Below are 18,631 nucleotides of genomic sequence, written 5' to 3' on the forward strand. Positions count from 1 at the left end.
CTCAGTACACTGAATAGCAGCTAGTGATTGCTTTGCAATGATTACAGTTAGCCACTGATTCCTTCCAAACCACTCATTGTTGGATTTTCAATTTCCAACTTGTGTAATGTTCATGACCGATGAGCACCGACATTTTATCTCTAATCTCTCTTCATATGACAAGGATTAAAAAGGATTTGCCAGTAGATTGTCGACTTGATTCATGATGATGACTGCTAGTTTGTTAGCTAAGATTTTGAAAGTATAATGTTGACATGATCAGTCCATTCAACGCTACAGTAGATATAACATGATTTGACAACATTGTATCTGTGGCCAATGACCTTGAGCCTTCTTGGATGGGCATTTATAATGTAACTATGGCAGCACCCAAGGGGCTTGAATTTTCAAGCTCTTCGTAGATTTTGCTAAAATCTAGTGTCCCCATGAGTGACAGAACACTGAGCCAATCACGGCGCAACTAGAGAACATTGCCAACCCCTACGCTGGCTGCTTCACCACCAAAGAAAGCACTGAGCTAGTATTTTGACATTGTTTGCAAACTGATATGTGTCACGTAGTAACGCCAAAATAACATGCAAAACATGCACACACAAAAAAAGCTACCATGACGAGCACCTATTTCACGTCTCATCCTTTTTCGTTTTCCTTTAAGTGTAATGCTGAGTTTTTACCAGATGGCGGCGCTGCAGAATATTACTTACCATGTCAACTGACGAGGAGTCGCCTCTTGGTGAACTTTGACCTCGTGCTAGCACGCGGATTTTCTTCTGTGGAACAACGTGGATAATGCAAAGTAGATGATTTAACGTTATATTTTAACTTCAAAATACATATGAGGTGTTTTACTTGAACAATATCCAATCTATAAGGTATGCCATTACAATGTATGATGTTTGCCTTGAGAACGTGTCCAATGTTTGCTAGCCGACGTTATCAAACGTTAGCTAGCCAGTTATCACACTAGCAATTGTATTTCAATACTTTACATGGTTGTTATTATTAGCAAGGAGGTTTTCATCCATATTGCCTTCACCTAGCTACGTATTTTTGTCTAGATGGGGAAACCGCCAAAAAAGAAGAACCTTGCTGATAAGGTTCGCAAGACCAAAACTTCCACCGAGATCAAAAACAACCCATTCGAGGTGAAAATCAACCGAAAAAAGTTTGACATCCTCGGGCGCAAAAGCAAGCACGACGTCGGTCTGCCAGGTGTATCCAGGTCTAAAGCCATCAACAAGGTAGGTGGTAGTAGGAAGTGTTTGTGTACACATGGGGCTTTGAAGATATCATATGCTGAGATGGATGTAAAGTATCTAAGCCTGGTTTCAGATTTGTGCTCTCTTACCAACTTCTATGGTCGTTGTCCATATAAGCTTACCATAGGAGTTAACAAGCCAGCACAAACAGGTCTGGGACCAGGCTAGATGGATCCTAAAAACGCCCGTAGCAAACCTAAAACTTCTTACCTGGGAATATTGAAGATTCATGTTAAAAGGAACCACCAGCTTTCATATGTTCTCATGTTCTGAGCAAGGAACTTAAACGTCAGCTTTTTTACATGGCACATATTGCACTTTTACTTTCTTCTCCACACTTTGTTTTTGCATTATTTAAACCAAATTGAACATGTTTCATAATTTATTTGAGGCTAAATTGATTGTATTGATGTATTAAGTTAAAATAAGTGTGTATATATATATATAAAGAAAAAAAAATGGCCGATTAATCGGTATTGTCTTTTTTTTGGTCCTCCAATAATCGGTATCTGCGTTGAAAAATCATAGTCAGTCGACCTCTAATTTCAAGCAATTTTGACATACCAAAAGACCAGTAGGCCTATGCCAGTACTTGATGCCACATTGCTTGTCAGCTTGCAAAGTAAACAATAACAATTATTGTTCACTAAACCATTTTTGGAGATGGATATTTATGTATGGCAATCCTCTCCCAACAATTTAACATTTGCACTCCACCCAATCTTATATCTGTACAGCAAATCAGAAATCTGTTTGATAGCTCAGTGGTTCTCAAACGTTTTGACCCACGACCTCCAAAAAGGAGTGGTTCCAAGCTTGCGCCCTTTGCGCACGCACATACTTGTGCACACAGGGAGAATGCACGCGCACAGTCGCTGTGCAAGTGTAGCCTGTCATTGCAGACATAAACAGTGATGCGTTTTCAAAATGCATGATACAGAAATTAACAGCATTTTACACCTGCTTTTTTGAGCTGAAAGTCATTCCTGTTAGCAGTCAATATCAACTAAATGTAGCAATGTATGTGTGAACTGTTTTGACTAGGAAGCATACGGTAAGCTTCACAATATCTCAAATCACAGCTAGAGTGGTTTGCAACTTGTGTTACCATGTTTCTTTGATTCTATTTATTATTATGCCAGTGTGGATCTTATGCTTATAAAATATTCATTTCTTTCCCCCCAGCGAAAAGAGACCCTGCTGAAGGAATATAAGACAAAGGACAAGGCCAATAAGTTCATAGACAGACGGTTTGGTGAATATGACACCAAGATGGACCCAGAGGAGAAAATCCTTCAGAGGTTTTCGATGGAAAGACAGGTGAGATCAATACTGACAGACATACAGTATCTCCCTTCACTCTGCTGTCACTGCATGAAACACCTTCTACAGGAGTGGGCAAACTAAGGTCTGTGGCCGGCATCTTCTTTTTTTAGATATGATTGTTTGGGGTTATTTAAAAACACTCCAGGCCACACTTGAGTGTCTAAAACTAGATAGGATGTATAGGGAGCAGGGCTCCCTTGCAAAGGAGACCTTGGTCTCAATGGTACGCACTGTAAATTTTAAAAGTAAAACCCCCAAAAATGTAGAAATTATAATGGACTTATATATTTTCAGGCCCGCAAATTGGACATATTTTTAAACAAATCTGTGCGTCCCTTCTGTTTATTTTCGAAATCCCGATGTGGCCCTTGAGCCAAGAAGTTTGCCCACCCCAGCCCTACATTGTCGATTTTACAGCATGTCCAATATAAAATAATTAATTAAACTATCTTCTGGGGAGCTGCACTTTGGCTGGCCCTGTGCTCCTCTCAAATCTGTGTGTTATGTGGGGGGTTGAGACCAGAGGAGCAGACTCATTTCCAATGTAATATTTGGACAAATGCATGTGTATTGTATAAAGCTGTACCGTAGTCCATAACTTAACATTGTCCTCTCTTGATGTTGTCCCCCTTCAGCGTACCCAAGACAAGAAAAACATGTATAACCTGAATGAGGAGGAGGAGTTGACCCACTATGGCCAGTCTCTGTCTGAGATGGAGAAGCTCAACGACATGGTAGACAGTGACGATGATGCAGATGAGAAAGGAATGCTCTCAGGTGAGACACAATGACCCCAGTCTTCACAGAATTGGGGGGAGCTGTAGACCAGGGAGAGGGAGAGAAGGGGTGGGGGGTCAAGTGAGAGAAAGATAAGGGGGAGGAGGGAAAGCAAGCAGGTGGTGGAGAGGGAACATAAAGATGTACATTGGCTAAGTATTTGTCTGTAAAAATAAGACATCACTATTGGTGACATCTGTTGAAGTAGTGACCATAACAATGACAATATTTTCTCATCCATCTTTCCTTCAGCTGAGCTGACTGCATCCCACTTCGGAGGAGGCGGTCTGCTGAGGAGGAAGACCCAAGGGGAGAAGGATAATGGGGGGAACCAGAGAGCCAAGTCCAGACAGGAACTCATAGAGGAGCTCATCCTCAAGTCGAAACAAGAGAAGGTGAGCGTCAATCCCTCTAGTCTCACTCTAGGATGTGCCTTAATACCATTCCTAATGTGTCTTAAGACATTAAGGTTTATTCACTGAAACGTTGGTGTGAGGTCCATTCAATTGTTTGGGGAGCATCCAAGATTATCATTGTGCTGCAGTTTCTTCCTTTTTAGGAGGGGTTTAATACCCTTCGTCTTGACTTGGTGGTATAGTGTGGTCCACCAGATATTTGATTAACTTTTCCAGTACTAGCAATAGCTCTACGGGTTTCTGAGGTGAGATCAGATGCCTGACAGGTATGTTGGTTGTCCTCAGAGGGAGAGGCAGAACCAGAAGGAGGAGTCCCAGGTGCTGACAGAGAAGCTGGACCAGGACTGGAAAAGCATTCAGGGGCTGCTGGCTCACAAGAATGCCCCCAAGGCTGACAGACACGAGGAGGAAGACAAACCCAAGGTAAAAGAACAGGAAATGCTTCCAATGGAACTTTTAATTGATTATCCACTAAGTCTAACATGTCCCTCATACAAAATAGATTTTTATCTTATTGAGTCTAACCTGTATACATTAAGGTTAAATTAAAAGGTTTCCAGGAGACCTTATCTCAGTGAGATGAACCCGGATAAGTAAAATGATTGTGCCCCAAGGAAAAACCCCTTTGTCTCATCTCAAATCAAATTTTATTGGTCACATACACATATTCATCTTTGTCTCTTCCCTTGTATGTTCCAGCTGGATGAGTATGACATGATGGTGCGAGAGCTGGGCTTTGAGATGAAGGCTCAACCATCTGAGAAGATGAAGACTCCGGAGGAAGTGGCCAGGGAGGAAAGGGAACGCCTGCAGAAACTAGAGGTATGGATGTGTCTCAACACCATTTCCTTGCCATTTTTTCTTTATGACCATTGATGGGTAGTGGGTCTGCTTTCACCTGACCCGTCAGACAATAATCATAGAGATAAGGACTTGAGAAAGCAAAGGACGTTAACTATTGATACACTGACACAGTTTGTCCATCTGTGTGGTTTGACCTGTCTACTGTACTGAAGCTGTTTCCTTTCTGTGGTTTGACTCTTGCCCCAGGCTGACAGGCTGAGGAGGATGATGGGAGATGCAGTAGGAGACTGCACCAAGACCCAGGCTCACATGTCAGCTGACGACCTCAACGACGGCTTCATCCTAGACGGTGACGACAAACCGACTCTGTCCTATCAGGTAAGGGACCAAGCAGACTCTGCCTTGTCGGGGAAGGGGCCAAGCAGACTCTGCCTTGTCGGGGAAGGGGCCAAGCAGACTCTGCCTTGTCGGGGAAGGGGCCAAGCAGACTCTGCCTTGTCGGGGAAGGGGCCAAGCAGACTCTGCCTTGTCGGGGAAGGGGCCAAGCAGACTCTGCCTGTGTGTGGATTATGATTTGACCTTGTGTCTTGGAGTTCAGACATCGCATCATCTCTACTCTCTCAATGGAAGGAAGTAGTAGGAAGGGTCACACACATTTATTTGGACAGTGACGCTAAAACATTTAATTTGTCTCTAATATTCCAGCATTTTTTATTTGAGATCAAATGTTTCATATTAGGCGACAGTACAGAATGTCTAAAATCTAAATCGAATCAAATTGTATTTGTCACATGCGCCAAATACACCTTCCTGTGAAATGCTTACCTACGTCACCTTTTATTTGAGGGTATTTGCAAACATATCTGTTTCACCGTTTAGAAAGGAAAGCGCTATGTATCTAGTTCACCCATTTTAAGGTGTCATAGGTCTTTGGACAAATTCAAATATTTTTTGTAAAAAGTGTATTTGGTCCGATATTCCATTGCACGCAATGACTGCATTTGCAGTTTGTTTTTGTTGTGCTCAACCGATATGTATGAAAAGACCCTCAAATAAAAGGTGCCATTCTGTACTGTCCCCTCCCTCATATGGAACATTTGATCTCAAATCCAAAATGCTGGAGTATAGAGCCAAATTAAGTATTTAAGCTTCACTGTCCAAATAAATACATAGGGGAGTGTATGTGACAGTCAAATTTACAGGCATTCGCTGAAAGAAGAGCAGATAACAAAATCCTATTTTTCTCGTTCTCTCTCTCTACAGGATGGGAAATGGAACATAAATGAGGAAGGGGCAAAGATAGAGGGGGATGACGAGGAGGAGGAGGAGGGTGGTGAAGGAGAGAGTGGTGAGGAGGAATCTGATGGAGAGGTGGAGGAAGAGGGCAGTGACGAGGATAGCCACTCAGACCTGGACTCTGAGCAGGAGAGTGTGGGAGGAGAGGATGAGGAGGAAGAGGAGGAGAAGGATGAAGCGCCTGCAACCAAATCTCAGCTGAGTGAGGAGGAGAGGAAGGCCCAAGCAGAGGCAGCTAAAGCAGAGCTACCATACACTTTCAAAGGTAAGACCCCTGTTTTATATGATCTAACTGAACATCATTTTCGGTAGGTGATAGTTTTGGAATATATTGGAAAAATAATTGCCGGATTGATTTAAAATGATTTATTATGTTTCAATTAATTGAATGCTAACATTGACTGCTCTCGAGTCATCCAGCAAAACAAAACACGACTCCCCCTGGTGGACATGCCCTGACACAACACCATCATTGTCTTGTCTGCCTTCTCCACCCATGTTCAATGTCCTTCTCTCCCCCTTGCCCCTCCTCCCAGCTCCAGAGAGCTACAGTGACCTGAAGGGCCTACTGCAGGGTCATCCTGCTGACCACCAGTGTATCATCCTTGCCAGGACACAGAAGTGTAACCATCCCAGTCTGGCTGTGGGGAACAAACTCAAACTACAAGTCAGTAGTGTTCAGCCTGAATCACAAGGTGGAATTGTTAACTGACATGCAGATGTTTTGCTAGGGATCAAAATAGTTATTTGAGTCAACTGCTGTGGATTTCTCACTTCCTCTTTCAGAAATTATTTGGCTTTCTGCTGGAGTATGTGGGCGAGTTGGCTTCCAGGAGTCCACCGGAACTTTCCACAATAGACAAAATGATACCGTGAGTAACGCTCTCTAGTTTTGATATGCTATAGGATTTGACTGTGCCAGGTGTATTGATGGTGCTGGTTTGTTCTGTCTCTCCCTGCTGCTCCCCAGGCAGCTGTATGGTCTATGTCAGCTGTTCCCTGAAGCTGCTTCCAAGGCGATGCAGACGACTCTGGTTGACAGCGCACATAGCATGGAGGAGGTACTGGAGGTCAAGGGTCGGGCCGCCTTCCCACAACTAGACATGGTACTTTTGACTTTGCTCTTAAATGGTTTTGCTTCCCACTTCTCTGTTAAGTTATTGTCATGGACTGTTATCTTTTTCTGCGTGAAACACTGCTCTACATGTCAGGAAAAAAGCCAGGGAAATACCCGTCTGACATCTGTTGATCCTGTTCCATTTGTTCTCTGACAGTGAAGTCCAATCCAAAATTAAATCTAAAATTGGCTTCCTATTTCGCAACAAAGCCTGCTTCACTCACGCCGCCAAATATACCCTCGTAAAACTAACTATCCTACCGATTCTTGACTTCGGCGATGTCATTTACAAAATAGCCTCCAACGCTCTATTCAGCAAATTGGATGCAGTCTATCACAGTGCCATCCGTTTTGTCACCAAAGCCTCATATACTACTGCGACAAGTATGCTCTCGTTGACTGGCCCTCGCTTCATATTCGTCGCCAAACCCACTGGCTCCAGGTCATCTATAAGTCTCTGCTAGGTAAAGCCCTGCCTTATCTCAGCTCACTGGTCACCATAGCAGCACCCACTCGTAGCACGCACTCCAGCAGGAATATGTCACTGGTCATCCCCAAAGCAACTCCTCCTTTGGCCGCCTTTCCTTCCAGTTCTCTGCTGCCAATGACTGGAACGAATTGCTTAAATCACTGAAGCTGGACACATATCTCCCTCACTAACTTTAAGCATTAGCTGTCTGAGCATCTGTAAATAGCCCACCCAACTACCTTATCCCCATATTGTTATTTATTTTTTTGCTCCTTTGCACCTCAGTATCTCCACTGGCACATTCATCTTCTGCTCATCTATCATTCCAGTGTTAATGCTAAATTGTAATTATTTTGCCACTATGGCCTATTTATTGCCTTAGCTCCCTAATCTTACTACATTTGCACACACTGTATATAGATATTTCTATTTTGTTGTTGGCTGTACGTTTGTTTATCCCATGTGTAACTCTGTGTTTGTGTCGCACTGCTTTGCTTTGCTTTATCTTGGCCAGGTCGCCGTTGTAAATGAGATCTTGTTCTCAAACATTTTAATACAAAGAAGTGATGAGGGGGAGAATCGATACAATTATATATCGCAAATTTAGTTTTGACGATATATCGATACTTGACTCCCATATTTGTATTAAATGAATTGCTAGACAGCCGTAGCTAGTGCTAGTCGGCTGTACCTGCGCAAAAACTCCGGTATGTTTCATTCTATAGCTTGTTCTCCATCTTCTTTGTAAATAGTGAGCCAACATTTTTTCAGCACTTTTATTTCCATGACTGATCAATGCGAGTTTTCTCGGGCTCTCGTCTCTCTGCAGCAGACATAGTGAGTACGTATAGAATTGTGAGAATTGCAATACATATCGTATCGGGATAGTCGTATCGTGAGGTCCCTAGCTAGCCCTAACAGTGAGCACCAAGCTTGTCTGTAAACTGGTTTCTCTGACAGTGTTCTGTCAAGGTGACGTCTCTCTCCTTTCTTTTCTCAGCTCATTTACCTGAAGATAACAGCATTGCTGTTCCCCACCTCAGACTTTCGCCACCCTGTCACCACCCCAGCCCTACTGTACATCAGCCAGGCCCTCACCAAGGTAATTATCCCACAGTGTGTGTGAGCCCGTCTCTGTGTATGACACAGATTGTGTGTATGAAGAGCTTGTGTCAAGTTGTCTGGATAAAAATGGTCTTCCCTCACAATGGGGCTGACCGTAATTAGTCGACTGGTTGATTGTTTGGTAGATTGTTTTAGTCGAGCAGTAATAAAGTATTCAGACCCCTTGACTTTTTCCACATTTTGTTACGTAACAACCTTATTCTAAAATGGATGAAATAAAAATGTTTCCTCCTCAATCTACACACAATACCCAATAATGACGAAGCGAAAACAGGTTTTAGACAATTTTTAATACATTTACAAAAATTAAAAAATGGCTACCTTATTTACATAAGTATTCAGACCCTTTGCTATGAGACTCAAAATTGAGCTCATGTGCATCCTGTTTCCGTTGATCATCCTTGAGATGTTTCTACAACTTTATTGGAGTCCACCTGTGGTAAGTTCAATTGATTGGATATTATTTGGAAAGGCACACACCTGTCTATATAAGGTCCCACAGTCGACAGTGCATTTCAGAGCAAAAACCAAGCCACGAGCTAGACGGAATTGTCCGTAGAGCTCCGAGACAGGATTGTCAGCACAGATCTGAGGAAGGGTAGCTAAAAATGTTTGCAGCATTTAAGGTCCCCAAGAACACAGTGGCCTCCATCATTCTTAAATGGAAGAGGACTTTTCCTGGAGCTGGCCGCCCGGCCAAACTGAGCAGTCGTAGAAGTGCCTTGGTCAGGGTGGTGACCAAGAACCCAATGGTCACTCTGACAGAGCTCCAGAGATCCTCTGTGGAGATAGGAGAACCTTCCAGAAGGACAACCATCTCTGCAGCACTCCACCAATCAGGCCTTTATGGTAGTGACCAGACGCAAGCCACTCCTCAGTAAAAGGCACATGACAGCTGCTTGGAGTTTGCCAAAAGGAACCTAAAGAACTCTCAGCCCAGGAGAAACAAGATTCTCTGGTCTGATGAAACCAAGATTTAACTCTTTGGCCTGAATGCCAAGCGTCACGTCTGGAGGAAACCTGGCACCATCCCTACGGTGAAGCATGGTGATAGGAGCATCATGCTGTGGGGATGTTTTTCAGCGGCAGGGACTGGGAGACTAGTCAGTATCGAGGGAAAGATGAATGGAGCAAAGTACAGAGCGATCCTTGATGAAAACCTGCTCCAGAGTGCTCAGGACCTCAGACTTGGGCAAAGTTTCACCTTCCATCAGGACAATGACCCTAAGCACACAGCCAAGACAATGCAGTCTCTGAATGTCCTTGAGTGGCCCAGCCGGAGCCCAGACATGTCTCGGAGCTCTACGGACATTGTCCTGTTGAAAAACAAATGATAGGATGGCGTATCGCTGTGGAATGCTGTTGTAGCTATGTTGGTTTATGGCAATGAAAGTAACTTTTTGGGTTTATAATTTTCATTTGGATTGAATTTAGATTTAGATATGAAGATGTTATTATAAGTTTAAATGTATCTGTTTCCTGAAAATGTGCATGTGGAAACCTTAACTGTCACGCAGATCGGGGAAAATGGTAAGATCAATTGGCATTCCACATGAGAAAGGTTGCCGACTCCTCGTGTAGCCTATTACCGGCAACTTCAGGAGAGTAATGGCAGAATCTGCAAAAGCCAGTAGGAGAATAGTTGTGCCAGGTCAAGGTTTTTTGTTGTCTGGTTATCTAGATCTCTAGCACCCTCTTGAGGCATTTGTCTTATTTCAGCAAACTGTAAGCTTAAAGCGTCAGACAAGTTCAATTCATATAGTTGATTTTATTGAAACACAAAGTTTACCCAAACCTATATATGGAAAAATACATGTTTAAAAAATTCCGACCAATCAATTGGTATAAAGAACAGGCGACTTTCAGTCGACCCAAGATTTTTTGGGGTCGTAGACAGCCCTACCTCACAAACAAGCCAACGGACCTGTCAGTCAGTCTCCTTTGTCTACTCTATAACAAATACTTCTCCATCAACATCTCTTTCTATTATTCTTCTCTCTGTTCTCAACTAATCCCTCCTGTCCATGTCTTTTTTTTGTAGGATTTCATCATCCCTTCATCTCAATCTATAACTTTTGAATCAACCTCTTTTTTTCCTCATGCTTCCAGTCTCTCTGTTGAAGTGGGTTGGAGCTCTTCTATCGCTAAACCAGACTTGGGTTGAAATACTATTTGAAGTAATTTCAAATGATTTAACTGTGCTGTATTTAGCTTGGCTGTCTTAATGGACCATTAGAATATTCCCAAAGCTGCTAACCCTGCCAATCTTGCACTCCAGGCAGGTTAGAGCAAATGCTCAAAGTATTTGAAAGATCTCAAGTAGTAGTTGAACCCAGGTCTGCGGAAGAGGGCTTTATCCTTCCTTCCTGCCACCAACCTTTTGTTTAATCATGGTGTTTATGTCAATGGCTCAGCTACGGATTTTGCTCAATGGAAAGGAACATGCATACACACATACATACATGCATGCATGCATACACACACACTGTTTCTGTTGCTACATGCCTGCATTTTCACTAAGCTATTGACCTGTGGAGTCATGTCCTTTCTCAGTGTTGAGTATGCTGGTGATGTCAAAGCAAACCTAGCCAGGGGAAAATAGGAAGTTGTATTATTATGTAACTTCTACACGCCAACAATGAGTTTGTAGCTATGTGAGTGGTGAATACAGGCTAGAGAACCTGAGTTACTTTCTCAACGTGATTTGCGCGCAGACATGCACACACACACACACACTAGAAAAAGTAAGCAGACTGGCTAGCTAGATGAAGCTAATGGCTTTGTTTGAGAAACAGCGGAGGCTGCACAGAAGTGTCACAAGGTCATAGAGAAGGAAAAAGGTTTGAAAGCACATTAGATACATTATTGTCCCTTTCTCAAGATTGTTAGTGTGTGTGTGTGTATAAATGCTTGTGTACTATGTTTAGTAGGCAAAGTAGTTTGAGGTGGTGATTTCTGCCTAAATTTGACCTATTTTTTCCATGTGTGTTTGTGTGATGTCATCAGTGTCCCGTGATGTCATTAGAGGATGTGACATCAGGCCTGGTGCTGTGCTGTCTGGCTGTGGAGTACGTCTCCTTCTCCAAGAGGTTCTGTCCTGAGCTCATCAACTTCCTTTTGGGAGTACTACACCTGGCTGTGAAAGATAAGACCTCTACAGGTACGGTCTTTCTGTTAATGGGCTCCTGTCATATCTCCTCATCAACTAGGCCTAACTGGTTATTTGTTTTCTTCTTAAAGGTTGGTTGTTTCCATTTTAATTCAGTTCTTATGAGGATAATTGGAATTGAAGGCTACTTCCTGAATTGAAATTAAATTGACCCCAATCCAGCTCAGTCCCTGCCTTCTCACGGTATTCAGCACAGTACCATAAGCAGCCACACCCGATGTCATGATTTTTGGGGGATGTTCGAATTATGTAAAAAATATTATTTGCCTATGTTTTTAACCTGAGCACTTGCTGCGCGAGGGAGCGACTGCGCTCTGCAACCACTGTAGGTGAGACTAAGCGAGAGAGCATCACTGGTCAGCGATCCACTGGTCAGTGATCCTGATCCCAATAAACTCGGGGGCACACTTCCTGCCCGTCCACTACAGTATAGAGCAGGGTTGCCCAATTCCGGTCTTGGTGGGCCGAAACCGTTCTGGATTTTATCCTCCTTCTTTTTGGGACTAATTTAGACCCTGGACACCAGGTGAGTGCAATTAACTACCAGGTAAAAAAATACAAACCAGAAGTGTTTCAGCCCTGGAAGCAAAGGAGTTATAGAGAAATGCTTTATAAAATATGCTATGTCCTTCTATGTAACATGGATAATTTAATTTAGGCAATGCCTTTTCATTGTTAAAATAGGCATATCTGTTTCTCAAAAATGAATACTCAATAAGTAATGAAAGCTTATTACAAAGACCTGGGTCTGAGCCCCTCCCTGTGCAACCGGGTCCTAGACTTCCTGACGGGCCGACCTCAGCTGGTGAAGGTAGGCAACAACACCTCCGCCACGCTAATCCTCAACATGTGGGCCCTGCAGGGATGTGTGCTCAGCCCCATCCTGCACTTCCTGTTCACACATGACTGTATGACCATGTATGAGTGGTGCCGGGAAAATAACTTCTCCCTCAATGTCAACAAAAGGATATGATCGTGGACTAGGAGACAGCAGAGTGAGCACGCCCCCATCCACATCAACAGGGCCGCAGTGGAGAGAGTCAAAAGCTTCAAGTTCCTGAGGACCTGTGTATGGTGAAGGTGCAACGGCGCCTCTTCAACCTCAGGAGGCTGAAGAAATTCTGCGTTGCCCCGAAGACCCTCACAAACTAATAGAAATGCACAATCGAGAGCATCCTATCAGGCTGTACTACTGCCTGGTACGGCAATTGCACTCCTAGCAACCGCAGTTCTCTCCAGAGGATAGTGCGGTCTGCCCAACGTATCATCGGGGGCACACTGCCTGCCCTCCAGTACATCTACAGTACCCAGTGTAACAGGAAGGCCATTTGCAATTTTATATATTTTGCCACGGGGGTTTTGTACTGTGTATGTAAATGTTGTATTCTCGACTGAGTTCATTCTACCACTTACTGTACATTTTAGTTCAACTTTAAACTCACCACATTTATTTATATGCTGGATTCTTGACATATATTAGAAAGAGCTATCTACTGCTGTACATATTCTTAGTGTATCTTGTGTAAATTCATCCAGTGTAGATTGCATTTGAAATACTTTGCTACAGTCTTATTGGTTATTCATTGGATTCGTTCTGACATAAAACAATTATTTTTTTCCCACTGCGTTGTTAGGAGCTAAAATCTTCTAAACTGTGTACACAACCAATAAACGTTGATTTGATGTTAAGTACTAATATCCGTTCGGATATTCAAAAAAATGTGCGCCGAGGTCCGAATGAACACTTCTAAATAACCAAAAACGATTTGACTGCCTACCTGTCTGTACTGTGATTGCAGTATTACAGTATGATACTGCACAGTGCGGTAGAGTGCATTCAGGGCACCATGGAGGTAGCGGCGCCCGGTGAAATAGTTTCACCGCCATGCCAAGCCATCATCGGCAGAATGAAAGCTAACCTCTGCTAGGTGTCAAGATCTCAACTCCTGTTGATGCTGATTTTGATTTAGTGGAATTTAAATAAATCATGCTGTTACGCATATAGTGTTACGCATATTTTGTTTGCCTCGTTCCACTTCGCCTGTTATTCTAAAAAGTATATGTCTCCTCTGTAGTTGTTCTAGTGGGTTTATTTGTCATGTAAAAGATTGGAGCCCTGTCTGTGTTATATGTAGACCACAGGAGGTTGGTTGCTCCTTAATTGGGGAGGAAGGGCTCGTGGTAATCACTGGAGCGGAATTAGTGGAATGGTATCAAATACATCAAACATGGTTTCCATGTGTTTAATGCCATTCCATTCGCTCCGTTCCAGCCATTATTAAGAGCTGTTCAGCAGCCTCCACTGATGTAGACAGTGTGACACCTAGGGCCCTAACATAACTGGCTGCTGTGTCCTGCCAGGTTACTCGGTGGTGCCACCCTTCAGGCAGAAAGGTAAGGTCAGTGACCTGCTGGTGCTGTCAGACCCAGAGTCCAGCCAGACATGGAGCAAGAAGACCCTACCTCTGTCTGCCACCCAGACACTCACATTGACCACTGACCTGGACACAGACCACTACAGGTAAGACTGAGAGCAGAGCACCAATTAAAAAAAAATTTAAAAAAATGGTCCGATCCTTAAGCAGTGTTGCTTACTTGTAGAAGCCTATGGCTGTGCAGTGGCATAGACTTTTTTTGTTAATTCAGCAGACAAGACACTGATTTCCCGAGCCCTTGTCGCACTCAAGACATTTTATATGTAAAAAAAAAAAAAAACAATTTTTAAATTAAGTCCTGAACCAAACCATCAAATTGATTAATATAAAATATAAAAAAACATTTAGCTCAAAGTTAAATTACTTCACCAGCCATGCATTGCAGAAAGAGCAGCTTGATATGGAGCGGACACGCTATAGATCAGTGTGTTGTTTACATGCATGATGGAAAGACAAGTGTCCGGCGCGAGATGCCACTGAAATTTTGCGAGTGAGGTGAGAGGGTCGAAGAGGAGGCTTGGCTTGAAGCACTTGGCATCTTGTGATGACTTGCATTATCTGAATTAAGGCCACAGAATTATACATACGGAGCAGTAGCTTCTATGCAGGAACTTAGAATGTCTTGAAACTACAGTTGTCTAGCTAGCTAACAAGCTTGTATATGCAGAATCACGCTTGTAACGTCAGTAGGCTACAGTTATGCTGAGAAGGATCAGGTACCCTACACGCGCACACACACACACTGGCCAAGATTCAGCTGGCAGGCAGACGCTAGAAGAAGTTTCTGATTGAGAGCGGGAGGGCTTTGCATAGGCGCTTTGTTGCGTTTTTTTGTGGGGCTGGGAAAAAATGCCTGGAACGTAAAAGAACGTTATTAACCAATTCCCATGCTTTTAAAATAAAGGGTTTTGTTCTAGAACAGTATAGATCACTTTTTTTCCCGCTTCTGATTCTGTTCCTTGAAAAATGTTGGTATTTTCCGGCTTTTATTTCTGTACCCTGAGACAGATCCAAACCTTGAATATTATACAGAATATTTTTCTTAATGAAAAAAGTTGCCTGTGTGAAGTGATGTGTGTCTCGCGTCTGGGTCAGTTATTCTCAGTGATCATTTGAAACAGGGCTCAATTTGGTGAGTTGAAAGACAATTTCTTCAGGGGTTACAAAAGCAAATTCATTTTATTTTTTAAATTTTAGATACAGATGTTCAATTTAGTTTATTCCGCCTGTTCTTTGGATATTTCTAAAGTGATTAACAATTCCACATTGAGAATACTACGGTGAAGAATTATGGCCACGACATCTGTTTGGTGAATAGGCCGAGGCTTAATGATTCTAATGAAAATATCCCTTTGTCAAAGGTTTTTGCATATTTTCAATGTGGAACCGGACTGTTTCAACAGACCCGGGTTCAATCCCAGGCTGTCACAACCAGCCGTGACCAGGAGTCCCATAGGGTGGCGCACAATTGGCCCAGCTTTGTCTGGGTTAGGGGAGGGTTTGGCCAGGTGGGCTTTACTTGGCTCATGATGCTCTAGCGACTCCTTGTGGCGAGCCGGGTGCCTGCAGGCTGGCTTCAATCGTCAGTTGAGCGGTGTTTCCTCCAACTTATTGGTGTGGCTGTCTTCCGGGTTAAGCGGGTGGGGGTTAACCTGTTAGGGACAGACTAGCGGAACGCCTCACCAATATCCAATGGTATAGATTGAACAAAACATGCATGTATTGTATAACATTAATGTCCTAGGAGTGTCATCTGATGAAGATCATCAAAGGTTAGTGCTGCATTTAGCTGTGGTTTTGGTTTTTGTGACATATATGCTTGCTTTGAAAATGGCTGTGTGATTATTTTTGGCAGGGTACTCTCCTGACATAATCTAATGTTTTGCTTTCGCTGTAAAGCCTTTTTGGAATCGGACAGTATGGTTAGATTAACGAGAGTCTTGTCTTTAAAATGGTGTAAAATAGTCATATGTTTGAGAAATTGAAGTTATAGCATTTATGAGGTATTTGTATTTCGCGCCACGCGATTCCACTGACTGTTGACCTTGCCCAGGGAGGTTAACACCTAAGGTTTTTATAGAAATGTATTTCTGTAGACCTACAGGAGCTTGTGTGCGCACACGTGTAGAGGGAGTGGTCGGAACGCAATTGAGTGAGAGACATGGAGGGGAAAGGGAATTTAGGGAGTAGAACTGTGTAATGCTTGCTTTCTTTTTTGTTGTGCCCCGCAAATGCACAAATGGAACACAAGAGGGACAACATTTCACTTGCCTGTTCGGGAACCACAAAGCACATTCCACCAAATAGTTGTACTCTATTTATAGTTTTACTGGTTAAAAATCGAGTTAACGTCCTTTCGAGGACTCGATTACTCATGCCCATCCCTCCTAGTAGGCTGTGCACTACTTTTGACCAGAGCTTTATAGGCACTGTAAAGGGAATAGGGTGCCATTTGGGATGCGGGTAAGAGGGTAATCATGGATGAAGTATTGTAGAGGGCTACATTCCCACAGGATGCTCACGGGCATAACCCGCAGTCCCTGCAGTTATATCCACAGGAAGGGCAGGTAGGTAGCGGTGGGTTGAATAAAGAGAACGATGCATAAAAAAATCCTTATGTTTAATTGTTGCACAATTCATATCTTTCATAATTTTTTTATCTGAAGTTAGGCCCTAAAGCTTAGGCTATGCACTAACTGCAGTGTGCCAAATACCCACCAATTGCCAAATGCTTTTGGGGAGCTTGGACAGAAAGTTAACTTCGATCCACTGAGGCAAAAAGGATAATGTCGGAGTTTAATTCAATAAGACACAAGCTGCGAAACGGAGAGTTGAAAATAAATAGGAGGGCCAGAACTGTAGTCTGTTTGGGAAAGCTTTGGTGACGTGGTAAAATATGTGTGATGTTATACAAATTCAACAGTCACAAGATGGTGGGGACTTCAAAATGGCATGTCAAGGGAACTATATTGTTCAGATGGGTTAAATTGAGTAGCCTAACTGAAATTTTGAACACTGACTGTAGGTCTATAACACCTCACATACCCTAGTATAATATTAACTCCTGCAGAATAAAGCATTTTTCTTACAATAAAATGATACACCAAATGTATATTTTTACTCTGGAGAAATTATTTCTGCATCTTAAAATAATGAGTGTGTTTGTAAAGGAGCTATCTTTATCAGCATCATAAAAGCTGATAGTATTTCTACCACAAAATATGCATCCAAGCCAAACTGAAATCTTATCTAAAACATGTTGGGTTGTTTTAAGTTTAATTTCCTTGAAACTGGTCACGCTGATGTCCTTTGAAAATGTTGGAGAAATCTTTCCTGTTTTTAATTTTTTTTTGTAGCACTTTCTCCCCGGTCTCTAAATGTCCATGCTGGACGAGAGAAGCAGAGATGAAAGAAAAAACGAATCTTACCAATGTTAACTAGATTGAAGCATTTTTTCGGTCAATTTATGACATTCTGGTGAGCAATTGTTTTGTCTCTAGGGCAACAATTAATGACAGAAGAGAAGCAGCATATAGGCTATCTAATTATAGACAAGTTGACTAACAAATAGCCTACCTAAATGTCGGAAATGAGAAGCGAAAACAGGCGTAACAAAAAAAAAACTTCAAATAAATTGTTCTGCCATCTCTGACTGTACAACACATTGACTATATTTTCCGTTTAGGGTCTGGTGCAGAGTTCAGATTTTCACTATCACATATTGTCAGGCAGTTGCGAATGGGTAATTAGAAATTGTGAGTGGGTGTGGGTGAACAAACAGCTGATCCGCGCATCACTAGCACGCGCAGACAGGCAATTTTGGGATGAAACATTATTAGGCTACTTGGAAACGGTCATCTTTCTGTTTTGTAGGCTTTGTTAGCCAATCAACTGTATCAAAAGCACCTCTTTGTCACACAATTCACACACATCATTCGCTGCTTCAAGTTCACTAGCACCTCTCCTGTCCTAGTTGGCCGTGCGAAATCAGGTGCGCCAATAGGCTGTACAGTGCATTCGGAAAGTATTCAGATCCCTTCACTTTTTCCACGTTTTGTTACGTTACAGCCTTAAAATGTATCAAATGTTTTTTTCCCCCTCATCAATCTACACACAATACCCCATAATGACAAAGCATAAACAGGTTTTTAGAAATGTTTGCTAATTTTATTAAAAAAATTACCCGGACATAACACATTTACCTAAATATTCAGACCCTTTACCTCGTAATTTGGCAGCGATTACAGCCTTGTCTTCTTGGATATGACGGTACAAGCTTGGCACAACTGTATTTGGGGAGTTTCTCCCATTCTTGAGGAGTGTCGCTGCACAGCTATTTTCAGGTCTTTCCAGAGATGCTCAAGTTTTGTTAGTTTATTTGAGGAGTAATTACCGTAAATTCCAGACTATAAGCCCCAACTTTTTTCCCAGGCTTTGA

The 18,631-nt window shown here is 42.6% G+C and overlaps 1 protein-coding gene across 2 annotated transcripts in view; it reads left to right on the plus strand.

Moving 5' to 3' along the window:
- Nucleotides 1–727: 727 nt before the first annotated feature.
- nop14 (NOP14 nucleolar protein homolog (yeast)) overlaps nt 728–18,631 on the plus strand; it is a 29,674-nt gene continuing 11,770 nt past the window's right edge. The window contains exons 1-15 of one of the 2 annotated variants that reach the window (XM_029708516.1): nt 728–872; nt 1,059–1,241; nt 2,445–2,579; nt 3,221–3,362; nt 3,615–3,757; nt 4,064–4,201; nt 4,478–4,600; nt 4,829–4,960; nt 5,846–6,143; nt 6,415–6,545; nt 6,665–6,750; nt 6,849–6,984; nt 8,465–8,566; nt 11,596–11,749; nt 14,120–14,279. In XM_029708516.1, the coding sequence (XP_029564376.1) occupies nt 1,059–1,241; nt 2,445–2,579; nt 3,221–3,362; nt 3,615–3,757; nt 4,064–4,201; nt 4,478–4,600; nt 4,829–4,960; nt 5,846–6,143; nt 6,415–6,545; nt 6,665–6,750; nt 6,849–6,984; nt 8,465–8,566; nt 11,596–11,749; nt 14,120–14,279 (2,063 nt within the window). In that variant the 5' untranslated portion in view covers nt 728–872. The remainder of the gene's footprint in view (nt 873–1,058; nt 1,242–2,444; nt 2,580–3,220; nt 3,363–3,614; nt 3,758–4,063; nt 4,202–4,477; nt 4,601–4,828; nt 4,961–5,845; nt 6,144–6,414; nt 6,546–6,664; nt 6,751–6,848; nt 6,985–8,464; nt 8,567–11,595; nt 11,750–14,119; nt 14,280–18,631) is intronic. The other variant, XM_029708517.1, reaches the window with a different exon arrangement.

This window comes from Salmo trutta, chromosome 23, assembly GCF_901001165.1.
Source record: "Salmo trutta chromosome 23, fSalTru1.1, whole genome shotgun sequence".
Lineage (NCBI taxonomy): Eukaryota > Metazoa > Chordata > Actinopteri > Salmoniformes > Salmonidae > Salmo > Salmo trutta.